Raw genomic sequence first — 26,773 nt, forward strand, 5'->3', positions numbered from 1 at the left:
CATTTATAATTCCTAATGCCCCATTACATACATGACACGTAACACATACCACAAGGAAGCTGCCTGATGGCCCTTTAAAGTTACTTAAGGATCATCAAATCCCCCCCCCCCTATTATACTCGCACCCCATAACAATATCCTTCGGCGCGCGGACCCTACAGGTTCAAACCTGCAGTTTAACAGAATTCTCAGTAGTGAGTTCTTTCTCTCTACAGGTCTCTCTCCTAACCCTTTACCCATTAGCGCGCAAGTCAGCTCTTTATTCCCAGAGCTGCCCAACCCTTCCTCTAATCGTATTGATTTTATTAATCCCTCTTGGTGACCGAGGAGCCTAGACACACCACATTCTCACCTCCTTGCACCACTATCCTCGCTACACGTGCAGATGAGGCTATTCTCCATCTGATACCGCCCTCCCTGTTTTCTCTCCCCATCCCCTCCCCTCTCCGATCACAAAATACAGATACACTTCACAGAGTATACCCCACCTATAAAGCACCCATGGGAACAACGACCCCGCTCACAATCCTATCCTGGAATATACATGGTCTGACAAACTATGTCAAACGACAGAAGGTACTATCCTATTTGCGCTCTAAATATGCTGATATTGCCCTGTTGGAAGAAACTCATCTCACCTCAGCAGAATCTGAAAAACTTTGCAGAGATTGGGTGAGCAAAGTGCTCTATAGTGGGCGGCCCTCCATACCCGATGGAACACAGGGTACTGGAAGGAGATGTGGGGTGGCAATTCTCATCAGTCTTTCACTACAGTTCCGGTTGCTCAAAACATGGCACGACCTGGAAGGACGTTATGTACTCGCCAAAAGTCAGGGTAGGTTTCTCCACGATCTGCATAGGTTCCCTATACACCCCAACAGGCTCTAAGCGCACCTTCTTTCTCTCTCTCAACCGGCTACTTACGCAGATTGGCGCCTCACAATATATATTGGGAGGAGATTGGAATATTGTACAAGACGTCATTCTTGATCGCTCAAGCAGCCTCGATACAGGTAACAACACAGATCGGGCCCTTCTCTGTGACGTTCTCTCTGATCATGGTTTACTAGACTGTTGGCATCTACTACACCCCTCTGACCGCCAATACACCTTTCTCTCTTCGGTCCATGGGACCCAATCACAACTAGACTATTTCCGGATTGATCAGCGACTGATGCAATCGATAAGAATGTCGGATATTCTCATAGCCGCACTATCCGACCATTCCCCGGTCCTAATAACATTGGAACTAGGGATGATTAGGCCTGGTCGTAAACCCTGGTGTCTCCCCAACTCCAGAAATGGAACCCCGAAAGGAACAACTCAAAGCTCACCTAACCACATACCTTAAAGATAACAAAGGCTCGGTATCCTCACCCCTACTCTTGTGGGCAGCAGCAAAGGCAACTATTAGAGGTCAGCTAATGAGAGACGCTGCCATTGCCAATGCCCAAAAGAGAGACCAACAGGCCAGACTAGAAGACAGGATAGCCCACGCGATCAGGGAATATACTCGAAACCCTTCTTCACATAACCGCCGCTATCTAGAACAAGCTAAAATGGAACTCAACTCCCTCTGCACCTCACGGGTAGAATATGCAGTACAAAAGCTAAAGGGCCACCACTGCGAACACGATGAGAAAGCGAGCCGCCTACTAGCCGCCCAACTACACCAAGAGAAGTCACTCTAGCCATACCAGCGATAAATAACCGAGATAACGACCTCCTCACACACCTGCAGGCAATTGCGAACAAATTCGGTAGATATTACGAAGCCCTGTATACCCCAGAAACAGTAGAAGCCACTGACCGCCTAGATGCTTTCCTACAAAGAGCACATATACCCTGTCTTATGGCCGAAGGTAGGCCACTATTAGAGGGCGACATTAGTAAAGTAGAGATTCAACAGGCGATAGCCAACCTATCATATCATAAAGCCCCAGGAGAAGATGGGTTCACATCCGAATTCTATAAATGGTCCGGGGTTGACACAGCAGAAACCCTATACGAAGCCTTCCAGGGGGCCGATCACACGGGATCATTACAACCTATCTCCAACAAAGCCACCATCACAGATTTACCCAAACCAGGGAGGGAGCCCCTCCTCTGTGGAAGCTACTGCCCTATTTCACTACTCAATGGAGACACAAAAATACTAGCAGCGATATTAGCAACACGGCTCAAAGTTATTCCTTCCCTAATCCATCACACCCAAGTAGGCTTTGCCCCGGGCCGCTCATTGAGGAATCCTCTCCGTACGTTATTCCATACCATCTGGACAGCGCAAGACTCACAGTAAGAGGCTCTTGCCCTCTCATTAGATGCTGAGAAGGCATTTGACCGAATAGAATGGTGGTATCTCTTTGAAGTTCTAAAACGCTTTGGACTGGGGACTAACTTAATCAATAGAGTACGATTAGTCTGATTCCCCGACAGCCCAGGTAAACTGCAGAGGGTTTCTGTCAGACACCTTCCCGATACACAGAGGAACTCGACAGGGCTGCCCGCTATCCCCCCTACTATTCCTGTTAGCTGTAGAATCCCTAGCAGCGGTAATCCGGAGCTCTAACCTAATATCAGGAATTTCAATTCCAGGTGGATGTTCCACCATCTACCTCTATGCAGACGACATTTTGCTCACCCTCACTGACTTACCCAACTCCCTACCAGCCCTTAAACAGATATTAACGGAATTTGAACACCTCTCGGGCTACCAGCTAAACTGGGATAAAAGTGAGGCTCTACCCATATCCCCTATAACAGTCAGCTCCTCCCTACAAGGCTTACCGGTTAAATGGAAACACTCATGCCTCCGTTATCTGGGCATTGATATAAATAGAGGCCTAGAAAAAATAGTGACAGATAACCTAGATCCCTTAATTAATAACATGAAATGAGATTTCGAGAAATGGAAACAAATAGGATTCTCCATGTGGGGCAGGGAAAAAGCAGTACAAATGGTAACCCTCCTGAGATTCCTTTATGTTTTGGGTATGCTCCCCCTACATATACCACTAGCCCTCCTCCGAGAGATCGACCGCTGCATCTGCACCTTCGTCTGGGGATCCATGCGCCCACGACTGCCTAGAGCCACATTACTAGCCCGGTGTGAAATCGGAGGTCTAAACCTCCCCTCAGTAGAACACTATTCCTCCGCATTACACCTCTCACAGTTGACCCTCTTACTTCTGAACGCACGAGATCCACCACTTTGGGTGACAGTGGAAAGAACACTTGCAGATGCCCCTCACGACCTCCAGATAATATATAAAACAGGCCTGATGGACCAACGAACCACTAACCCCATAATTGGAGCCATGAGGAAAGCTTGGCGACAGGCACACCGCTCCCTGAAAATAGACCCATATTTACATGATAGAGCCCCTTTATGGGGCAATAGGGGATTCAGATAGGGGGAAAGACTATTTACTGGAGAGACTGGTATCTAAAAGGTATCATACGGATAGACCAACTCATCTCCGGAGACAGCTGGAAGACGTTCAGAGAACTTAAAGATGAATTCGATCTCCCTGAACACTACTTGTGGCGCTACCTACAACTACGACACTGTCTAGTACAACGGCTAGGATGCTCCCCCCCAACGACTTGCACCCTCCCCGATACTCCAATATCTAGAAACGTGGGGCCAACTAAAAGAAGCTGTATCGGGAGTACAAGCAGTGCTGAATCGGCACCTCTTCTCACTACCACTTCTCAATTCCCTTAAGACTAAATGGCAAACCCGTCTACAGAATGACTATGATCTAGAGGACTGGGCTGACCTAATTGAGGCGAGATATCGAGGAGCCCATGAGGCACGCCTAAAATCCTGTCTTTTCAAGACTCTACATGACTGGTATTGGACCCCCCAGAAACTATGTGCGGCGAGACTCCTACCCGATGCGTCCTGCTGGAGACCTAACCCACATCCTACATGATTGACCCGCCATACAATCCTTCTGGCGGGCGATAGGACGTACTCTGAGGGAGGTGCTGCCCTATACTTTTACCCGATACAGGGGAGCTACACCATCTCTCCCGACCCCAAGGCCGATTATTACACACCGCACTGGCTACGGCAAAATTGTTTATCCTCAGACATTGGCGGGCAATAGCCGCTCCTTCCCATGAAGAATGGATTGGCGCAATGTATCAGGCGGCCTCCCATGATCGACTCATATACGATCTACAGGACAAAACTGACATATTTGTACAAACATGGTCACCCTTTCTTCCCAACCTGATGAACTAAGCTTATCCTACGAGGGACCACAACCAACTAACCTACATAAACAAAAGCTCACCACCTCTCCATTAATTCATGCAATGCTACCCTCAGCTACACTATATCCCTCCTCCTGTCCCCTTGAAAGAGCCGCCTTAATGACACCCCTTTTGAATGCCCTCCCACAACTCAACTTAGCATAGATGACGCATTCCTCCAACCCCAACACCCCCCTATATCCCCACTCCTACACCAACACTTCCATTAAACTATTACCATCACCCTCCGCTCTTCCTAGCACCGTCACCTCGCCTACCTCATAACTTTAATTCTAATCGCATCACCCTTACCCCTCTTTTATATAATCTCGCCCCCCCTCGGTCACCACTGTCACCACTATCATCATCACTATCATTATTATTATTATTATTATTATTATTATTATTCTCATTATTATTATTTGTATTATCTTTCATTATTATCATCCCTCCCTTCTCAGGACTAATATAATTATTATCCTCCCCAATATTATCTTACTGATCCGAACATCCTCTGCTCATAGGATTATCCCCATCCTTTGCACTAGATTATCTCATCATCGACCTAACTTGTGCCGCGAACCACCCCTTCCATATTAGGATAGAACAATCCACCTATTTCCGAATAGCATCCCTCTAATGGAGATCGCTCTAAATTAGTCTCCTTCTCTTGGCAATTATCCTTCTCTTGGTCCCCCGAATTCTTTAGAGAAGGACTATTACTAGGGGTAGAAACAAAAATCAATACAATGATCCACCCCCCTTGGAGACAGACTACGCTAATGAGAGATTACTGAACTATTGCTAAATACTACCACTAGTACACTACTACTGTCATATAGCAGTACTACGGAATGGATGTATCCTACGCCTGTAGTTCTATCATAAGTCGATAAGGTTTGAATACTCTCCTGATTTAATATACCCTGACTATTTGTTGCTATGAGACCACTATGCTGACAATACTGCCTCTAAACTGTAAATATTAATACTGGTTTCAATTGCTTTCTAATCTGACATGTATGTATACAGTGATCATAGATTGTAAATATCATATAGTCCCTAAAAAAATGGGATTCTGTTTGCTTTATGTACCTGTTTAATGATACAAAATAATAAAAAAAATTACAAAAAAAAAAAAAAAAAGATCCAGCAGGCCTTGTAGGCCATTTGCAGTGCGAGCAATTAATACATCATCATCGGCATATAAAAAGACTGGGAGCAATCTCTGGCCCATCTTTGGTAGATCTTTTCCATATTTTATCATAAAGCCCATTTATATATATCAAAAAAGGAAAAGGGGCTAAAATACATCCCTGTCTACCTCCCCGGGTTGAGGGAATAGGGGATGTTCTCTGGCCAGATAGGCCAAACTGAACTGATACCTTTAGGTCCGTATGTAGACGCTTTATGAGCTCCTAAAGGCTCACATCACACCCCAAGGTTCCCATAATTTGCCATTGCTTCTCTCTGTTTACCAAATCAAAGGCGCTTGATAAATCAATAAATGCCATATGAATGGGATCTTTTTTGGCAATTCTATATTAACTAAGAATAAGGTGAAAGTTTAATACTTGTTCCACTGTGCCTAGTCCAGGTCTAAAACCAAATTGAATTGGGGATAAAATCTGTGCCTCTGTCACCCAATCCTCCAATCGTGATAAGATCACACTACCGAAAGTCTTGGCCATAGAGTCAATAAGAGATATTGGTCTATAACAAGCAGGATCTTGTCTATTACCCTTTTTGAATATAGGAATAATAGTTACCAGTTTCCAAGAGGAGGGTATGTTGCGTTTTACAGCACGTCTTAACACGTTTGTGACTAAGGGGCCCCAGAGATTGGGCATAGATTTAAAAATATCTACAGGAACTCCATCGGGGCCAGGAGCCTTTCCTAGCCTAGATCGATTAATGGCTCCAATGACCAACATCAAGGTTGAATAGGCCACTGGGGAAAGTCAAAGTGCATCGCGTCTGACTTGAGCAGAGCGGCCAATCAGTGTACTAGAAATACTCATATAAACTCTTGCAGAAGAAATACTGCCCAATCATAAATCTTTCCTCCTGCTGGATTTGCACTCACTTGCTCACCAATATCTTGGGGGTGTGCCTTTGATTGGAGTGCATCATAGCAAAAGGAGACTTGCCTTGACCAGTTCTACCATGAATACTGTGTGCTAGAGTGTAAGAGTATAACCCCTGAATATATGCGTGATACAGATGATTTCTGTGATCCTAATGACTACTTATTAGAAACTATTCATCTTGCTTGTTCAGAGCTCAAGTGGTGTTATGAACATTGAGATCCAAGTAATGTGAGAGGTATAGACCGAAGTTGGCAACCTGCAACACTATGTAGCTGTGCTGACGATCAAGAGTAAAAGATATGGTCCTTTCTGCCGGGATTGCAAGGGTAGACGTCCTCTGATTCACCTTCTTAATGTTTCAGTCACCAAGTTGGAGAGCATGGCAGTCAGGTAAGGTGACTTGAACCTGGGAACAGAAAACAGCAAATACATTTTCAGAGGTACTGGAGAACTGCATAATCATTTAATTGCAAGTCCCGTTTAGCAGCAGAAGCAGGTAAATTTGGAGGTAACATCATGGGGCATTACATAACTATTTCATAGGGGCTCAGCGTAGTCCACAGGGTCGGAATGGCCCTGATTGACAACAAAGCCCAAAGGTACAACATCTTTCCATCGGATCTTAGCTGTCTTAAGCTTAAGAATGTTTTTACTATGCTAAACGTTATCTGTGGTGACAGGACAATGGAAGTATTGCTTGACCTTTAAAGCTTTGCAAATCTCCTAAGCTACCACTGAAATCAAGTGTGTTCCTTGGTTACTTTAAAGGCACTGTGGAAGGCCAAATTGTGGGATAAACTCCTTAAGCAGGTGCTTAGACAGTCATCTGCTCATGCACATGGATATGCTTCAACTTACCCTGGAAATGAGCAGATGCTCAAAAGAACACAGGAATAGAAACAACGTTTTGATGGCTATAATGCTTGACTGATTTTCATTCACTTCTGATCGCTAGGGCTGCTTTCCAGTCCATTGTTTTTCTCCCACAATGCCACTCTAGACAAAGTGCCTACTATATGCAGATCAGTACTGCCCCTGCTCCTTATGGCAACTGCAAGTCTTGAACTGCAAGTGAAGCCCCCCACCTTCAGAAAGGGCCACGAGCAACCCCAGACATGTTTCAACCTGTATTGGGCTTGTCAGTAAGGTTTAGCTTGAGTCTTATGGCACAGTGAGTATGCGACCTACATCTGGGCACGCCTGTTGCACTTAGGGCAGGAACTGAAACAACAACAGGGTGAATAATGGAATGCTTGAACTAATCACAGCCATTGACGATCGAATGTGGCATGGGCTGGTTCAGTAGTTCTTTGAAGTGGCCCACTCATCTTCGTTGTTGGCCTTTGTTACCCATGATTGTCTTTCCAGATTTCTTTAACATGTCTTTCTGGATTGCGGTATCTGCTGGAGAGTTTCCTTGTTATGTCATAGAGTTCATTCAAGTTTCCATGGCTTGCTGCTATCTGGACTTCTTTGGCAAGACCATTGATAAATCTACGTATGTCTGCTCTTAAGCTTCTCTTTGCTTACGTGTTGGTTTTTGTGTATTGCCTTCAGCTTTTGCTTTTTCTGTTCTTGTTTGGCTGATGTTGACTGCAGCTTTCTTTTCCTTTATCTCTTGGATATTGTGAATAATCTTAGTTTAGATCCATTCTTTGTTGGTGTTTCTTGGGACCCAGTACCTCCTGGCAGGTTGATGTCACTTTTTTATCTTCCACTGGGTCTCTGTTGTCTAGTTCTTGCAGGACTTGAAACTTGTTACTGAGGGTGACAGAGTATTCACTCAGTTTCTGTGCATCTTTGATGAGGGTGGTGTTATATATGCCGTTGGTTTGTTGGTTCCATCCATGCTTGCTTTAGCCGGGCCATGACAAGATGATGCCCTGAAGCCATGTCCGCTCCTCTCATCACTCCCACATCAGGTAGGGACCTCCAGAACTTCTTGACAATGCAGACATGGTTGATATGTTTCTCTGCTTAATGGTCTGGTGACACCCATGTTGCATTGTGTATTATTTTGTGTGGGAATACACTACTGCCTATCAGTCTGTTCAGGGCACAGAGATCTGCGAGCATTTTACCTTTCTCGTTCATGTCGCCAAGGCCATGGTTGCCCATGACTACTTTGTCCGCAGTGTTGTCACTTTCTATCTTGGCATTCAGGTCCCCCATCAGTATGGTGATGTCTCTCTCAAGGCATTTCACCTGGATAGATTGAGTCTGCTGTAAAATTGTTCCTTTAACTCTTCTTTGCTCTCATTTGTAGGTGCATAGCACTGGATAATATTAATGTTGATCCTATTTTTGTGCAGAAAGTTGCTATGATTATTCTGGGATCATGGGCGTCCCATCCAATCAGAGCTTTGTTGGCTGCTGTCATTGGCATCAGTGCTAATCCCAGAGGATGTGGGATGTTCTCTTCCTCTGGCCCCAGGAGGAATGCTGCTGTATTCTGGATAAGTCTTTTCTTTTCGGACTATGCCTATCTGGTCTCGCTGAGGCAAAGCAGGCCAAGATTGTATTTTTTCATCACTGCTGCCACTTGGGGTGTCCTACCCGTCTCGTTTCATGGTCCTCACGTTCTGTGCGCTGATGGTGATAGTCTTGTTTGAAAGCAGGTAAATCAGCTTCATGGCTTCCAAAGATCTCTATCTTTCCCCACAAGGTGTCATAGTTATCCATGAAGGAGATTCCTCTCTCCTCAAGGCCAGGTTGTCTTTTGGTTGACATTTGTTGCTTGGATTATTTTACATGGTAGGATATCTAGCCCCACTCATAACACTCATTCTTTTGCAGCTGAGTTTGGAACCGGCCATAGCAGTTCTACTAGTTGTTGAGATTAAGTCAAGCATTTCATCCATCACTTGTTTTGTATTTTACATTGTGTAATGTTCTAAGTGCACCAGTTATGCCCAGCTGTGGCCCTTTTGCTCACTGTTCCACTGAAACCAAGGTGAACCCAACTGAAGAGGCCCAAGTAGGCCGAAACCACTCTTGAATTGCTTGTGTCCCCGTTCAAAGTGTACCTGGCTTGGGAGTTCAGACAGGACTGTTCCTTCTGTGGCAGGGCCAAGGCTGATTTACAGATGGGTGTGTCCAATATGAGGTGGCCTGGTGGGCAAAAGAAAGATGGACTGGGATGAGGCTCAGAGTAATACTATACGCTGAAATTAATTCAAGCATTGAATCCATCACATTATTGTATTTTTCATTTTGACCACATAAGAATAGGAAGCACATTTTGTCATCTGAATAAAGTCCATCCGTAGATCGACAAAGTAGCCTCATGGAGGTTGATAAACACTGGGGGCAGGTCTTGGTTCCCTTTTTAATGTTATGTGACTGCCAGATGACACAGGAGTGACAATATTTTTGGTAATAGAAGGATACACACTATTGGATTGCTGTGGTACATTTCATACTGGTACGTCCAACATGGGAAGCTCCATGCTAAGATCTCACAGGATTGGGGAGCATAAACTGTGGTGCAATCACAGGCCTTCAGCTGAGTCTCCACACACCTTCTGGTCCCTTGTACAATTCTGTTTTGTCCAGTATTGTTGTCTGACCTCTACTGTGTGTTCCTGTAACAGTTGCAAATCCTTTTTAGAGAGTACAGGAATAATGTTGTTCTGTACAACTTATGTAGCAGCTTAATTCTTTTGGGGTAAAGCAGCTTCTTTAACAACGGAATCAGCGAGGGTATTTCCCTGAGAAACATCATCATGAGAATTTTAGTGGCCAGAACATTTAACAGACACTATCCTTAGTGGCAACCGCAAAACTCTGAAAGTTCTTTACATAAGGACCCTTTTTAGGGTTGCGCCTGTGCTAGCATGCGCTTGCGCATGGGTATCGCTTGCAAGGCGCTTTAGTAGTTAGAAAAGGGCTCGGAGCCCCGTCCATGTCACGTCAGTGTCTTTCATTGGTTCTTGGGCTTGCCTTTTAAACTCTGCTTGCTTTCATTAGTGGAAGGCATGCATACGGCATGCCTTTTCCAGTGGTTAGCCCTCCTCGAGCGCAGCGACCAAGTACTGAAAACATGCGAGGCTCGCTGTTTTCCATCCAGTTTGCGGACTACTTTTTATCTTTTTTCGCAGCGCAATCTCGCTTGGCAGAAGTCGAGCGCTTTTCATGACACCGACCCTGTTACATAGTTAATTGCACTTTTGCCGGTTACGTAGATAATTGCACTTTTGCCGATAGGTTTCACTACGAGTGAACTGTAACAGCGCGATCACGCTCTTATTTTTCCATTTAATGGGGCAAGAAAAGTCCAGTTGGGAGTTTACAAATGCTAATGGCTCTAACTGGGAGAAATGCGAGACCCTTTGCATTGCAAATGCTTGTTTGTCAAGCTGCTGGCAGAACAAGAAGACAAAAAAATACGCAGAACAAGATGTCCACTGGCCTCATGTCACAACTCAACTTGTAAAGTAGGGATGAGAAGGAAACGGAAAGTAGGGTAAGGGGTCCTGTAGTTATTCTCTAACTGATCCCGTAGAAATATGGCGGGAAGGTATCACGCACTCGCGCTCAAAGTTTCCCTTTCTTTTGTCCAGTCTCTGGTTGTACAGCCGGAGTGACTACAGAAGAGGCAGATGCTGCTAGATCAGAGAGCCTTTTTCTCGCACACATTAATACTGCAAGCGCCTGTGCTTCGGATCCTGGCGCTCCTGCCTTTCTTGCCCGTATCCACAGTATTCTCTAGAGCCAGCTCACTCTTTACTATCATGAATTGCAGATATAGATAAATACCGTCTTCTCTGTGGGACTCCTCCCGTTCCTACTTACCCCAAGCAGTGTATATTCCCACTGCCTCCCACCCAGGTGAAACTGTAGTGCACCTTTTAACACATCATGAAAGGCGACAAGCAAAGACAACAAATGATAAATATGATCAGAATATGCTATAATTTAGTTCAGAATGCTTACACTGTTTGGCCTTTAGTTTCTGAGTTAATAAATTTCCATGCACAACGTTCTCACACCGTGAAAGAAAACATGCTAAAAGCACATAGTAGTCTAATAAATGTTTAATTCCTAAACCATTACAAACATCAAAAAAAGTGCGAAGTCACAATATAAGTGTGCCAGCGCTTCGCCCTCTGAGCCGTTGGAGCAAATACTGCTAAAATAGCTGTATTTTTCAACTTCTTATATACAATCTCTCTAATTCAGCCAAAGGAGGTTATAACACGAGTAAACAAACTCAAGATTGCCATTAACCAGCAGATGCCTGGCTCTTGTAGCGGGAAGAAGGTGAAAAGTCCTTGAGAAAGAGATGCAGTTACCTGAAGGCTAAATGTACAGTGTTAAACATTCATGTACAAGATGGCAGTACGTTTAAAATGTGTGCTATTCTGCAATAATTCAAAGATTAATATTTTAACCAAGCATATACGCAGTGTTGCACTCTCACATCTCACATGTGGGTGCGTAGCAATAATGTCCTATCATACAGGGTTATCGTATTATATATACATTGTGCCTTGTTTACAGAATTACATTGGGGACAGTATTGAATTAACTGAAATAAATTGTATTTTAACTTGTAGCTTTATCCTTTATCCATTTTAAATGTAGATAAATTAACAAATAACTTAAGGTATATTATATATTTTAAAAAAAGAAGGGCTCTGTTTGCACTATAAGATGGTAATACCTACTAACATTACAACCGTGCTACTCTCCACGTCTCCAGCTATGGGTAATCACCATTAGTTTGATGAAAACCTGCGATACTCCGATGTAGTGAAGTAGAAATAGTTAACTGGCAAATTGCCAACATTTACAAAAAAAAATTCTGTAACTGTTTGTTAATTTATTTTTGTGTATTAGGAAGGGAATTTCCCCTGCATGGTATATGGGTGCGTTACCTTCTCCTTGTCTTGACTGCCCACTTGCATGTACATTTGGTATACTGACTTTTATTTTGACTTTACTGTTATGCTATTCTAAGCATATGTGCAGAAGTCTAGGCCTGTCCCCTCACTACATGACTTTTTGGACCTGTCCTGTATGCCCTCAGAGTTAAGAGGACTGCTGCCCCAGTCCTGGGTATAACACATAAATAGGATAGCAGACTACCATGTTTGTGAAATTCATAATGTGACCACACCGTTTTATCTGTGTTTTTGAGAGTATGGCCTACCAGGCCATATTCTATATAGTTCTGCTGGGTTTTTTATGTCCACAACCTTGCAGTAGCATCCTGTGTGTATGTTGAGTATGTTGTTAGTGTGCAGCAAATTTGCTGTAATAAAGTTCTGTGCATGAGTGAGTCTGAGTACTGAAGCCAGTGGGATCCATTGGGCAACCTCTGGCTTAACATTGCACAAGGTGGAGGATGAGGACAGCTTCCGTAGACTGCACAACTGTGAAACCTGCATTCTGGTGGTGCAGGTCCAGACACCACAAGGGAGAATGGAGACAGGGTTAGCTTTAAAACTCCAGGAGGACTTTAGTTAGCAAGGGGCTGCTTATTACTTCTTCTCGAGCACTACCATTTGTTTGATGGGAGGGGTGAAGAATAGGACTGCAGTTTCTGATATGCTAAGTCCATCCTGCCCTTTGTCTGTCCCTGGTTGCTGTTTCAGAGAGGGTGACGACTGGCAGATGCAGAAACTGCATAACTGGTGGTGTCTGTGTTGTGGGTGTCTGTCTGAAGACAGACCCTCGCTACCTGCTTGAGAAGCATCATTCTACACAAAGTTTCTGTGTGGGGAGCAGCCTGACAAGGGCACTTGAAAAGAGAGGCACCTCAAAATGGTCCTGAATTTTGAGACCATGGAATTACATTTCCTGGTTAGAAAATGTGTAAAAAAAAAAAAAAAAAGTTGCATCCAGAATACCTGCTTTGTTTCATCTCAAAGTCCCTTTTGATTAAGGAAGGGAGTGCTCCTGAGAGTACTGCTGTGTAACCAAGGCTGATGTCACCCTGACAGCCAATCTCCTAGAGTTGAAGGGACATTACCTGAAGTTTGGACGATCTGCTGGAGGAGTATATAATTTGTCTGTGTACCTAGAACCCTGAGAGAGGGAAAGATCCTGCCTGGCCCTGCATCAAACCTGTGGAATGAGCTGAGAAATATAGTTAAAAAATAATGTTGAAAACCTTCCTCGTTAGAGAATTGAAGGCCTTGGAATGCTCGTCACTAGTAGGTAGTGCCTGAATGCTTTATTTTGAAGCAGCTGTTGTGATGTACAAAACACAATTCATTCATTCAAGAGGCTATACTGTTTGGGAGAAGAGGCCCCACGTGTCCCAAGATCTGAGGGACATCCAGAAAGAGTTGACAACCTGAGAATGAGCTAAGCGTGACTAGTACTGAAAGCAGTCTCCCTAGTTTCTCACAACTGGTTTGTGGCAGAAACCATTGGAAGTATCTGCTGTGGTTACTGTGCAGGTTGGATCAGGGCTGCAGCTTCCTGTAGTGGCTCAGGTAGGGCTGCATCTGCTATGGTACTGCAACAGCCTAGCCACACCTAATGACCAATCTGCTGCCAGGCAGAGTAGGCGCAGCCGGGCCTGGATTTAGGCTGATGTGCTAGTAATGTTCCACAGTGGGTCGAAGCCAGACTGATCCATATATGGACACGCAGGCTGCTTCTGGCCTACCCAGCAGCCTACAGGTGTTTGGCGGGGTCATCAGATCCGCTCCAGAGGAGTGTGGAACAGGACTATCACATTACCTGCTACAATAGCAAGTGTAAGAATCATGAAGAAAATGTGAAGGGGGTGTGATTTTGGCAAGTGGGGAAAATTTAAAGTGCACCTGAGCGTGATTCATGCTTTTGCTATGACTACTGTGGGGGATGCACCGTCAAGAGGTCACTTGGATGGGATTTAGCACGAGGGACCTCGGCAGTTCTAGTGCCACAAGAGGGTATTGCATCCAGGGTCTCCGCCTTTTACACTAAATTTAACTGGGTAGTATTTTTGTACTGCTGTGTGATTAAAACATACTTTGTGGGTTGGCAGTGGGATGAGCATTATAGTGTCTGTTGGTTTATTGCTACCCTCAGATTCAAGTGTGGAAAAAGCTGTACTTGACCCAAATTGCAGAGCTGTGGTAGGACAGACACCAGTGGCAATCAACCTCAACCACCATGGTTGAGGCCCAGTAACCCCTGTCCCTCTAGTACCACCCCACACCCCTAACAGTGTTTGATAGACGTGTTGTTAACCTTGGGGCATTTTCTTGTGCACACTTTGCTGTTTAAACTTTATTGGTGTCAGCAGACTATATCAATGTAATACTTACTACACCTAGGACCAGTAACACGGTTATTGGACTTTGAATGCGGATATTTATTTCATGTTTATTTATTCATGTATTAATAATGGGGAAAAAACGTTTGGATAAAAAATGTTTTACAATATGACACTTGTTCGGAACACAAGGCACATTACATTTGAGGTTTACTTAGATATAAGTGTTCGTAAGTGGCATGGAATAGACACTGTTAAATGTTTAAATGTTGTGAAAACAACAATAAATCACAAAATATAGTACATAACTTACTTGTACATTTAGGTCAATGTTATACCTAAATATTTACACTGTTTAGTGAAGGCTATGAGACATTTAACCATTGTTTCTTTTTAAAACTCACGTAGAGCGGGACAAGCCCTAATGGCAAGTGGCTGTTCGTTCAGTGGAGTGGTTACAGCAGCTGGCCAAATCTTGATGCCTCACAGGGACACCTGGTGAACGTTAGGAAGTGTTGATATGCCAGACTAAGTACTGTTAAGCTACTTAGAAATACACCACAACCTAACATGTCTCAAGTCCAAATTGAAAAACAAAAAACATTCTGCAACAATTTACTATCTTAGGGTTAACTTTTGTTTCCACTTCAGCAGTTGTAAAGAAGAAAGATAAACCAACAACACCAAGCACTAACGTCGATATTCTAGCAAAAATAGAGGTAAGATTTATTTTTCATTTTATGCTGTGTCCACATGTTTGAATTTTAGAGCACCAAAAGTGTTAACAGTAGATTTTTATTTCTGCAAATGAGATTACATTTGATGTTTTTGGTTTTACTGAGAGTTTATTTGCCACATTTTACAGACTAAACCAATTTAACAAAAGACCGCCACCAGATGTGAGATAAGATATAGGAAGATTCACCTATGTTTGTAACTGTTAAGAGTTTACTTTTATTGTAATTGATAAGCACTGCATTTATGATTTTGGGAAATTCCTTCATGCAAGACATTGCGGTTGTCCAGTTTTGATTTGATTGCGATGTTGCCACTTAATTTAGATGGTCAAGCTTCAGGAAAGATCTACTTTGCAAGAATATCCTGGATAAAGCTGGACCATCAAACTGGATGTTGTGGCCTTTTGAGGGATGACATAAGTTGACTTGCAGTATCCTTTATGCCATGAGTATCCAACATAAATTCAGGAGTGTGAAATTTCCAGCAAAACCACTGACTATTATGATTTCCACACTGAATCACTAGAGCACAATGTATTGTTTTGGGTGTCCTGTAAATCATCCATGAATCTGGTACAAGTGCAGTAGAACCTTTATTCCATATAATACATAGTGTCTTTTTGACTCTACTTTTTCAAAACTTTAGTTTCTTCAATCAATTAATCAGGGGGATTTGTAAAGTGCACTACTTACCCGTGAGGGTCTCAAGGCACTGGGGAGGGGGAGAAGGAGGAGAGGGAGGTGCTGCTACTGCTTGAACATCCATGTCTTGAGAAGTTTCCTGAAGGTAAGTAGGTCTTTGGTCTGGCGCAGGTGGGTGGGAAGAGTGTTCCATGTTTTGGTGGCAATGTGTGAAAACAATCTACTGCCAGTTGTAGTTCTGTGGGCGCGTGGGACGGTTGCGAGGTCAGCGGAGCAGAGATGCCGGGTCGGGGTGTAGAAGGAAAGTCGTTTGAGGTATTCTGGTCCATTGTTTTGCAGTGCTTTGTGTGCGTGGGTTAGTAGTTCTTGCTCCCCTTGATTGAAGACTTCTGGCACTAAATATATGTTAAATATTGGAATATGTCCCATGGATTTAAATCCAGATTCAGCTTGTAAATTGATAAACATTAGATGCAGTTTGATGATAGTCACTCAGAAAGAAGGTGATGTGGTTTAAATGTTTGGTAACATGCAGATAGATTTCTCCTCTCCCATTCCAGTCTCCAGCAGAACCATAAATGTACATAGAATAGTACATTTCCCTTTATCAGCTAATGACTGAATTGTTATAGAAAGTTACCATGAAAGAAAACATGCAATTGCATTTGAGTTGCAATGGTGTGTGTGTGTGTGTGTGTGTGTGTGTGTGTGTGTGTGTGTGTGTGTGTGTGTGTGTGTATGTGTATATATATATATATATATATATATGTATATATAGCGCCTGTAATCTGTAATATACACACTGTGCAGGCATTTAAACATTCATTTCAGGCTTTCATGTGTAATAATTTCATTATCACCTAATTTGTATTGCAGATTATATCTCAATGTAGAGCAGATATTGCTGTCTACTTGCAACATACTGTCTTATCTATGTTTTAGCTGATTAAGCACAATACTGGCAAATAGGCAAACTAGATGTATTTAATATGTTGACTGTGCTCTGTAAGATTTGAGAATGAGTTCATTGAGTTTTCTCTTGTTTGAATATGAATTGTATTTATGCGTCCTCAGTACTTTAAAAGATCTGTTCATACTTATAAAGAAGAGGACCATGCCCCTCTCACTATTAACTTCATATCAAGGAAAGAATGGTTAGTGCAAATATTTAGAATGCAGTTGAAAGGGTCAATAGATCATATCCCTTTCACTTTCCAAACAACCAGGCCTCAAGTTCCACACATATGACACTGATCTGTCCCTTCATGGGCCATGTCACTAACACTTCTCAATCATTGTACCAACGTGAAACATTTTTCCTCAAATCCTGGGCAATCAGTGCTTGATGGGCAATATCATTGGTGGATATTGATTTTAACACTGATGTTCAAGGATGTAGGTTACACTCTAGATATAATGTTACTTTTCTATGTTAAATCTTTCTTAGATGGCTGTTGGAGTAGTTACGGTTTACTCCAGGTAGCTAGGTGGTAATGGGTTTGGATCTCAATTGCAGTACAGTACATTAAAAGTAAACTGTAAAATGGATGTTCATTCAGAGCTAAATCATTATAAAAAGAAAACATATTTATACATTGAATGTAGGATCAATAAAATTGGGCACAGAATCAAAAAACAGAAGTTCTAACACCTACTGTGTCTGAGATAAATCCCAAAAGTGAGCAGGAATCCCAGTGAATTAGAAAGGTTATGGCTTTGGTTGGCAATAGGGTAGCATCTCTGGTCTTTATAATGACTTGTATACCCATACAATGGTGGATATAACCAGATAAATTACATTTACAATTTGTCGCTAATAAATTGGGAAAAGCAGTGACTAGTTGAAATTTTAATCTTTCTGTGGGTAGTCTAACAACTCTGCCTGAAACACTCTTTGGGCTAGTTGCTACAAAGTGGGAGCAGGGAGACACCTTAGCTTTGGGTAAACAGTCATAAACCTTGAAAACCACAGATACTTGGTAACTGTGGATTATTGGGGAAATGTTCCACAGTGATATTTTCTAAAAGACTGTTGAAAAGGGAACCCTAATGTTTTACTCTGGTTCACAACTGGTTCAAATTGGTTTCCAGTAAGTCGAAGAAGAGAAGCTTCTGTCACCTTCATTAAGCCATACTCCCTGTACAGCACAGGGGTCACAAGCCCAGGTGTTCACTTCTACATTGTGTGGTGAATGCACCTGGACAGGTCAAGAGGGCAATCTGAATTCACCAGGAGGCATTTTCCTTTGGAGTTTTTTCAGCACATACTACACCATCTCATGAAGCAGGCCAAGGTTTTACTTCTAAGGCTCAGCTCAGGTGAGCAGGGCTGCAGCTCCATGTGACTCAGTTGGAGAGCTTTCGCTTTGAGTTGTCCTCCATGCAGGCCACCATCTTTTGCTTGGCTTTGAGGTTAACACAGCTTCTCACCACTTCAGGCACTTCATCTAGCCATCTTCAACATAGGGTACTGCATTCTCAGGGTGAGGAGAGTGGTAGCAGCAACATACAGTATCCAGATGGTCCAAGCTGTAAACAGGGTTCCCTTCTAGACGATCATTGCTTATCCAAAAGGTGGGGCACTGGCCACGATCCAGGGCCCCTTTCAGTTGTGCCTTTTTAACATTTCAAAACTTTAGCCATTCAGTGTTAAGAGCACTTTCTTCTGTGTCTTCCTGAGCATCCTACACCAAATACAGGGGTAAGCAATAAATTGTCCATAGGGATGTGTTATGAGTTCACAGAATAGATATGAAAAATCAAGGTGAGCAGCTCTTGTGCATAACATGGGACTGGGGCTACTCGTGCAGTCAAACTAATTTCATCCAGATATTCTGATTGGGAAATCTCCTAGAATTTTCAGGATCTGATTGTTTATTTCTTCCAGTCCACTATGATGGGCTACAGCATTTCTAATATGCAGGCATCACTGGCTGCTATATGCAGGTAGACACATTTATAAGGATTACATAAACTTAATGGGAAATCTCCATCTTGTGTTCCAATCACTGCCCTCTAAAATTGACAACAATCACACAGCAAGAAACTCTAAAAGAGGCCCACAAGCACAACTGCAGTGTACACACTCTGGAAAAAGAATGATATGAGTAACGAATGTAGAAATTATCCATTTTGGGATAGGCAGACTGTTATACCTGACAGCCTTATGGTGGTCATCCCCCAACTTTTTGCTAGGCTCTCTCCACTTTTCTGACACTGTTTTTGCTGGCTTTATGACTCTGCACACTTTACCACTGCTAACCAGTGCTAAAGTGCATATGCTCTCTCCCTTAAACATGGTAACATTGGTTCATTCCCAATTGGAATATTTGATTTACTTGTAAGTCCCTAGTAAGGTGCACTACATATGCCTAGGACCTGTAAATTGAATGCTACTAGTGGGCCTACAGCACTGGTTGTGCCAACCACATAAGTAACCCCGTAACCATGTCTCAGGCGTGCCATTGCAAGGCCTATGTGTGCAGTTTCACTGCCACTTCGACCAGGCATTTAAAAGTATTTGCCAAGCCCTAAACTCCCCTTTTTCCACATATGTCACCCCTAAGGTAGGCCCTACGTAACCCATAGGGCAGGGTGCTATTTAGGTAAAAGACAGGACATGTACATGTGTGTTTTATGTCCTGGTAGTGGAAAACTCCTAAATTCGTTTTCCACTACTGTGAGGCCTGCTCCTTACATAGGATGGCATGAGGATTCCCCTCATATACTGTTTGAGTGGTAGATTCTGAGCCCAAAGGGGTAACCAGGTCATATTTAGTATGGCCAGAATGGTAATAGAAACTCCTGCTTATTGGCGAGGTTGGATTTTATATTACTATTTTAGAAATGCCACTTTTAGAAAGTGAGCATTTCTCTACACTTAAAATCCATCTGTGCCTCCCAGACTGTCTCCAGTCAACGTCTGGGCTGGGCTGGGCTGGGCTGGTTGACAGCTTCCCTGTGCATTTCACCCAGACAACCACAACAACTAACACAGGACATTGTCACACCTGAACTCATCTGCATACTGAATGGGTCTTCCACTTACATTTCAATGGCTAGTGGCCTGCCCTCACACAATGGACTGCCAAACCCCTACTGGGACCCTGGCAGACATACCTGTACTGAAAGGGGAACTTGTGCACTTTAAAACCACTTCAAAGGCATTTTGGGGTATATAAATTGGGTCTCTGACCCCACCAACTCAGACACTTCTGGACTATTTTCTGAAGTCTCGGGGCCAAAAAGACTTCATCTCTATAGGAAACTCCTTGTGCACCGAAAATTTGGGCACAGCCTGCCGGAAACAACGCACATCCGTTTTGTGACCGAGAAATGCTGAACCAGAATGACGCAGTCCACCTTCCTGAGTGAAGATTCGACGCAGCACCTGCCTTGCGACAAAAGAAATTGATGCATAGCCCTACCGGATCAATGCACAGCCAAACCAGAACGCAGCAGCCAATTCCCCGAGTGGATAATCGATGCAGCGCCTGCCCTGCGACAGAAAATTCAAGGCATCGCCCTATCGGATCGACTCAACACCTGTGACTTCTTTCAGCGCACTCGGCATTTCCCTGCATCCTCCCTGGGCTTCAAAAAGATCCCCGCATTGTAGTGAAGAACCAAGACTACGTGCCAAAAACGACACAAGCCCCATGCATCGTCCGTACCACGTCAGAAAATCCGACCCACACCATATTTTTCCTCGCATCTCCTCCTATGCGGTCTCCGTGCATGTTATTTTTGACGCATACCAGGTACTTTGTGTAATCAAGAGACAACTGTTGATTTCTAAGATTTAAGACTCTTTTTAAACCTGTAAAAGTGATATTTCAACTTGTGCTTATTGAATCTATTGTTTTGACCTTATTTTAATCAGGTAAATATCCTATATTTTTCTAAACCTGTGTGCTGTATTTTTGTGGTGTTTTCACTGTTACTGTATGATTTATTGTACACATACTTTAGACATTGCCTTCTAATTTAAGCCTGACTGCTCAGAGCCAAGCTACCGGAGGGTGGGCACAGGATAATTTGGATTGTGTGTGACCTACCCTGGCTAGGATTGTGGTCCCTACTTGGACAAGGGTGTATACCTCATCCAATTAGAGACCCCATTTCTAACACAGGCCATCTCTCTCCTCAGTGGACAAGTGTAAAAAACAAACAAAAAAAAAGCCTGTCCCCCCTGTATTAACAATCCGCTCGGCCTGTTGAATTGCTACTGCCACTTCCTCACTGTAAGTGGAGTGCATATTGGTTTGCCCACAGTCCAGCAGGGGCTTTTGGTCTAGGAGATCACATAGTCAATGTGGCTCACTTCAAATGTGATTTTCTTATTTGTTCTTTCTTTTTTTTCCGTTTGTGTATTTCCTGGGGCTTACCTATTGGATCCAACGGAAACGTAAAAAAGTACATGGTGGCTAAGGTGTCTGCCCATTGTGGGGATATTTTGGCTCTACAATCCTAAACCAGCTCAGTCTTGCAGGACTTTTGAGTCTGAGCCACTTCACAGACACACCACTTTAGGAATTACCGCTATGTTATCTATTCACAAAGTGATGAATCCGCGTTTAGAAGTAGCCATTGGAAGACAAGTTACTTACCTTTGGTAATTATCTTTCTTTTGGATACTCTAACCGAAGATTCCTCACCATGCCTCCCAACCGCCTCATTCTGTGATTTGGACTCTTTTCTCCATCTAAAAAGGTCCCACATCTAGACATCTGCACACTGGTAACAGACTATCTGTTCCTGAGCTCTGAGTTTGGGGGCACAGTCAGCCTAGCAAACAACTGACATCAGCATACATGGGTGGCGCTTATATGCGCCACCACACGTCACTTCTAGAGCAGAACAATGTTGCAGAGCTGCACACTAGCACTTATTAGCGCTCAGTGGTATTGCTGAAGATTTTCGGACCCAGTCTGACACCTGGGAAATATTCAAAAAGTGAGAGGTCTGTGGTTAGAGTATCCATCACAAAGAGTCATGAAAAGTAAGGAAGTTGTTCAACACTGTACTAGATAAGCAGTGCCGGAGTTTATAACTTTGAACTCTTATCCGGATGGAGTAGGGTGACTCCACTCAATAGCCTAGAAGACATCAACAACGATCGATTGAAAGCCACAGGAAAAAAAAGTGCTGTTTGAATTAATCCATGAACAAAATCCCACATGGCCATTACCCATGTTGCCCTTCTGTGCAGTTTGTAGGCGGACTTAGTAATTATTAAAAAAATAAACAAAAAATAAAAAAGTCTAGGTGATAATGAGATTAAGTGGATAGAAAGTGCTACAATCTGTAGCATAGCGCCTCGTGGAGAAGCTTATCCTGTTTCAGCGATTTTGATAGCCCAAACATTTGCAGGAACCCAGCTTCTATTTGCTTTGTTCCACAAGTAGAGACGACCAAAACCTAAATGCTTTCATTAGGGACTAGACTGCCACTGTCTCAGCTCCATTAAAAGCTTCCAATACCCTGACAGCTTGGGAGCAGTGTGATGGATAAACCTGGTTCGAAAGGTCAAATTTCTTAGGCTTTGTGCAACCAGACCAAAAAAAAAAAAAAAATCAACAAATGGGTTGACTTTCTTCTAAAAGAAGGGACCAGATCAGTCCGCGTAAGCAAGGAAGCAGTGTGTATTACTTAGAGCAGCTTTTGTGAACTGTGCAAGGAGCTGTTCTCGGAGGTTGGTAATAGCAAAAGCTTCTATATTGTGCACAGAAATGGAAGCCAGGATGGAAAATCTGCCAAACGACTGGAGGCTGCTGTTTAGACCAGACAGACAAGGCATTGTAAACTATAAAATCGGGAACTGGGACAGCAAGATTCCCTGGTTTACTTTAAAGGAGACGCAATTATTTTCTTCGAGTGTCCCCGGCTAGAAACCTAGATGTAAACAGGTGGCACTGTTACTTAACAATGAATTTTCAGGGAGCCTGTACGAGAGATACAAAGCAGACAGGGTCGAACAATAAATGTGGTAACAAGATAACATTGTTTTGCCAACCATGGAGTAAGACCTAGAAGCATGTCTGGTTTAATTTTCATTCTTTTTGCACTGGTTTACAGAGACGGATCTCTTAACGATAAGCTTGACATAAAAATGACTATTGACAAATGGTTGTGCAATATTGTATGTAAAAGACGCATACTAGAATTATTCAAAAAGCCTCACATGATTACCCAACCCTCAAAAAAATTGCACCTGAAACAGCTAGATAAATTCTCACCATGCTGCTAAAGGGTGTGAGGAAAAATGTCCTAACCATAACACAAATCAAGCATGTCCTTATTGTAATTTCTAGTTTAAAAAGTCCAATTCTACATATAAAGTTTTTGAATCTTTTTTTTTAAAATTGGTGTGTGGGGTAATTATATTGTAGTTTATAGTACAACTGTTTTCAGCGGGGTGATTGGTGCACACAGCTCTCAATTTAGTACCCGTTTGATGGGAGGGTAAATAGAATCTTCTTGCAATATGGCCTATATAGGCACCTCCTCCCCATAAAGCAATTATACTGGACCATTCATGCTACTTCTGTGGAAGACACTTACAAGTTCTGATTGACAAGGGCCATTGGACTTTAGAAAAAGTAACCTCACTGTGAGCAACAGAAAGCTGGTTTCAAAGTACCTGGCAGCAAGGTAAATTACCAGAGTTCTATTCAGGTGGTCAAACATACAGACTTCAGAAGCTTTTTACACGGGTCTTTTTGAGTTTTCAGTATTCTAGTGTTGTCCTTCCTTGTCTGATGAGTTTGGTAGTGATCGTGTCGAATTGGCACTCCTTCTGACAGTTTCTGCATTGTGGGAAGAAAATCGGCATAACCTGAGGTTATGAGCGTTTTGTCCCTATCGATGGCTTCCAAAGGACCTTCTTTAAACTCCTAGTCTGTTGAAGTATTGAATCTGGGACCTTCTGGTGATTTCTGATGTTTTCAATAAAAGGAAAATGCTGCAAGTTCTGTATAGGCGAATCCGCTAGGGTCCTTCCTGTACATTTTAATACTTAATCGCCTGCCTGCTCTATCCCATATATCTATCCTTGAGAGTTCCGCCCGTTGAAGCTCTCTGGAGGCCCTTTGAACCTGCTCCTTGTCACATGTGCCCCTGCTGAGAGGGAGCAGGAGACTTGGCATGCGTCTGTTACAGGAAACTCAGTGTCAGTAGGTCTTCCCCAGTATTGGCAGCCACCTGGGGATCCACCTCGAATGGAGTAGCATCTCTTCTCTTCTAAGCACCCATACTCACTGAGCTTACAAGTGTGACGTGAGACACAGCCCAGTGTTGTACTTTACCAAGTGTGGGTCTAATGTTTACATTTAATGGTATGTGGTGCTTTTGGAGTTGATTGCATTATAGGGTGTTTTTAGCTTCATTTGATGCAAGACTGGTGCCTTGGTGAGCTGTACAATACCTAGAGTAAGGGTTCTAATTTGTTGTTTTAGTTGATTGATGTTGCAAAGTCTCTTTACAATTGTGATTTGATCATGGCAGCATTATCCTACTAATCTGTCTTGACCTGTGTTGCCAGTGTACTGTCTCCGTTTATCCATGCCTGTCTTGTTATTATAGGTCTCTCTTCTCCATGAGTGTGAGCTTAACAACTTTTTGATGGACCATGAGGTTAAATGGGTGAGCACAGAGTTAGTTAATGGCGAAGACCTTCAGTGCCAACAGTTTGCCCTCCACATTTTATTCAACTTATATGGATGTATTAGCACCCAAACTTGTTGACATGTATTTAGTTGCGAACTTGAAAGGGACACTGCCATACGCATCAAGTGAAGCTCTAATTGTTTGTCTTCCAAACCCTAGAAAAGATAGAAAGACTTGTTTCTGATCTCAATGAGTGTTGAACATTCCATAATTCCGAGTAACCTGTTTGCAGGCTGGTAGACTTCACAACACTCAGTAATAGGTGTAGACCTGGAAAGGTGTTTGATCCGATTAGTCAAAGGTACATTTTAGCAGTATGTGGAATGATGGGGTTGAGTCCTTTTAGAATGAAATTGTTTTTTTTTTGCTTTATCCTCAACAAACTGCTACAGTCTACAGGTTGAAGTAATATTGCATCCTTACAAGATAGGGAGAGCAATATCTCAGGGGTGATTTTGATTGTTGCCTTATTCATGTATCTTTTGTCAATCAGGTACATCTCAAAAAAGTTGTTAGGGGCATTTCTTTAGTCATGTCACATGCTATTTCTTTGTATGTCGATAACATGCTACTTTACTTGGGAGGCAGCAGTTTAGGGGCTAGGCCCACTGATTGCTGGACTAGAAAGGTTTATGAATGTGTCAAGCCTGCAAGTAATTTGGTCCAAGACTTGCATATTCCTGATCCGGCCAGCTGCCTGTTTTTTGTACAGCCACACACTGCATTGGGAGTGTCACACGTTCCAATACCTAGAGGTTTACGTTTATCATGCAGAATCGGAGGGGCTGTGTCTGCTGTCAGGAGCAATGTTGATTTTTGGAGAATGCTCTTGTTGTTGGTTATGGGAAGGCTAATGTTAGCATAGATGGTGGTGCTCCCTCAATTGTTGCATTATTGTGCTAATCTACCTGTGCAGTTGCTTCTCACGTTTTCCAGGGAATTTGATTCTCTTCTCTCTTAGCTTATAATAGAACTAGGAAAGACAGAATGGTTCTGTGAGAGCTCCTCCTTCATATTGATGGAGATCTGGAAGTTCCAGACTATGAATTTGGTACAGAGGACCACAGCTACAGTGGATAGCCATGTTGTTATTAGGCACTTCTTTGATAGAGCTACAGGCCAAATTGGAAAACTAACCATATTGTGTGAACTGGCTGGTCTGTTCTCACTCCAAAGAGCTCTGCTCTTTTACACTAGAAAAGCAAAATGGTAGCTATAGAGAGTTGACCAAGTGCTGCGGGCATGACAAAGGACAACTACGAAGACATCATGAGAGGTGATCCCTTGAACTTTACAGGGAATTAAGTGAGGGAGACTGGACGCTGCACTGAGTTATATCCCTAAAGTATCTAGAAATGCACAGTTAAAGTTGCTGCAAGTCAATCTTTTATGCAGGACACACCTTAAGCCTTAACCCATTGTTAAAATATACCCAACAGCCAACATTTGTCCCACAAGTTGTGGGATCACTGAAGCTGGGTTCTGTCCCTTGCTTTGGTCTTGCCACTTCAGTGAAAAATTCTGGGAAATGGTTACTTGTGTCCTCACTCGAGTGATGGGTGGTGTGTGGTTTCTTGAAACCTGAAATAAGCCTGTTGAGCTTAATGCTGTGTCTAGAGAAAGACAAAGCAAGTAGCAGATTAGTAGATTTGACATCACTATGAGCTAAAAGGAGTATCATAGTACCTAGAAGTTGGGTACGTCCCGACTCTTAATCACTGAAAGGGTGAAGTATTGAAGTGGGCTGAGCTTGAGGGCATGATTTTGCACATAACAAAGAGAGGAGTAAACAAGGCATCTGCAGCCCTGGTGTTGGAAGAGTGTTTTGGGTTTACAGCTAAGAGGAAAGGCGATAGACCACCTTGACCGTGGGCTAGAATTGGAGAGCAGAGTTTCTAAGTGCAGTTGATTTGATGGATGGATAACTTGGTGGTTTACTAACTTAGTAGCATAACCATTAACAGGAGCTTCGAAGACTGTTTAGACCTGATTATCTGCCATTCACATGGGTTTCTACAAACACCCATGGCAGAGGTAGTAAATGACAAGGTTCGCCATGCTGGTAAGCTTACGTTAAGATACTCCGATCAAAGGAATTTGTAGACCATGATGGTCTAGAGTATGATGGGTGCCCTGGGTGGGCACCAGGGCACCCACCT

The 26,773-nt window shown here is 43.1% G+C and overlaps 1 protein-coding gene across 2 annotated transcripts in view; it reads left to right on the forward strand.

Moving 5' to 3' along the window:
- The window catches only part of POLR3G (RNA polymerase III subunit G), a 278,324-nt gene that overhangs the window by 176,413 nt on the left and 75,138 nt on the right, over positions 1 to 26,773 (forward strand). Inside the window, exon 6 of one of the 2 annotated variants that reach the window (XM_069225191.1) lies at positions 15,220 to 15,287. In XM_069225191.1, coding sequence (XP_069081292.1) covers positions 15,220 to 15,287 — 68 coding nt within the window. The remainder of the gene's footprint in view (positions 1 to 15,219; positions 15,288 to 26,773) is intronic. The other variant, XM_069225202.1, reaches the window with a different exon arrangement.

This window comes from Pleurodeles waltl, chromosome 1_1, assembly GCF_031143425.1.
Source record: "Pleurodeles waltl isolate 20211129_DDA chromosome 1_1, aPleWal1.hap1.20221129, whole genome shotgun sequence".
In the NCBI taxonomy this organism is placed as follows: Eukaryota; Metazoa; Chordata; class Amphibia; order Caudata; family Salamandridae; genus Pleurodeles; species Pleurodeles waltl.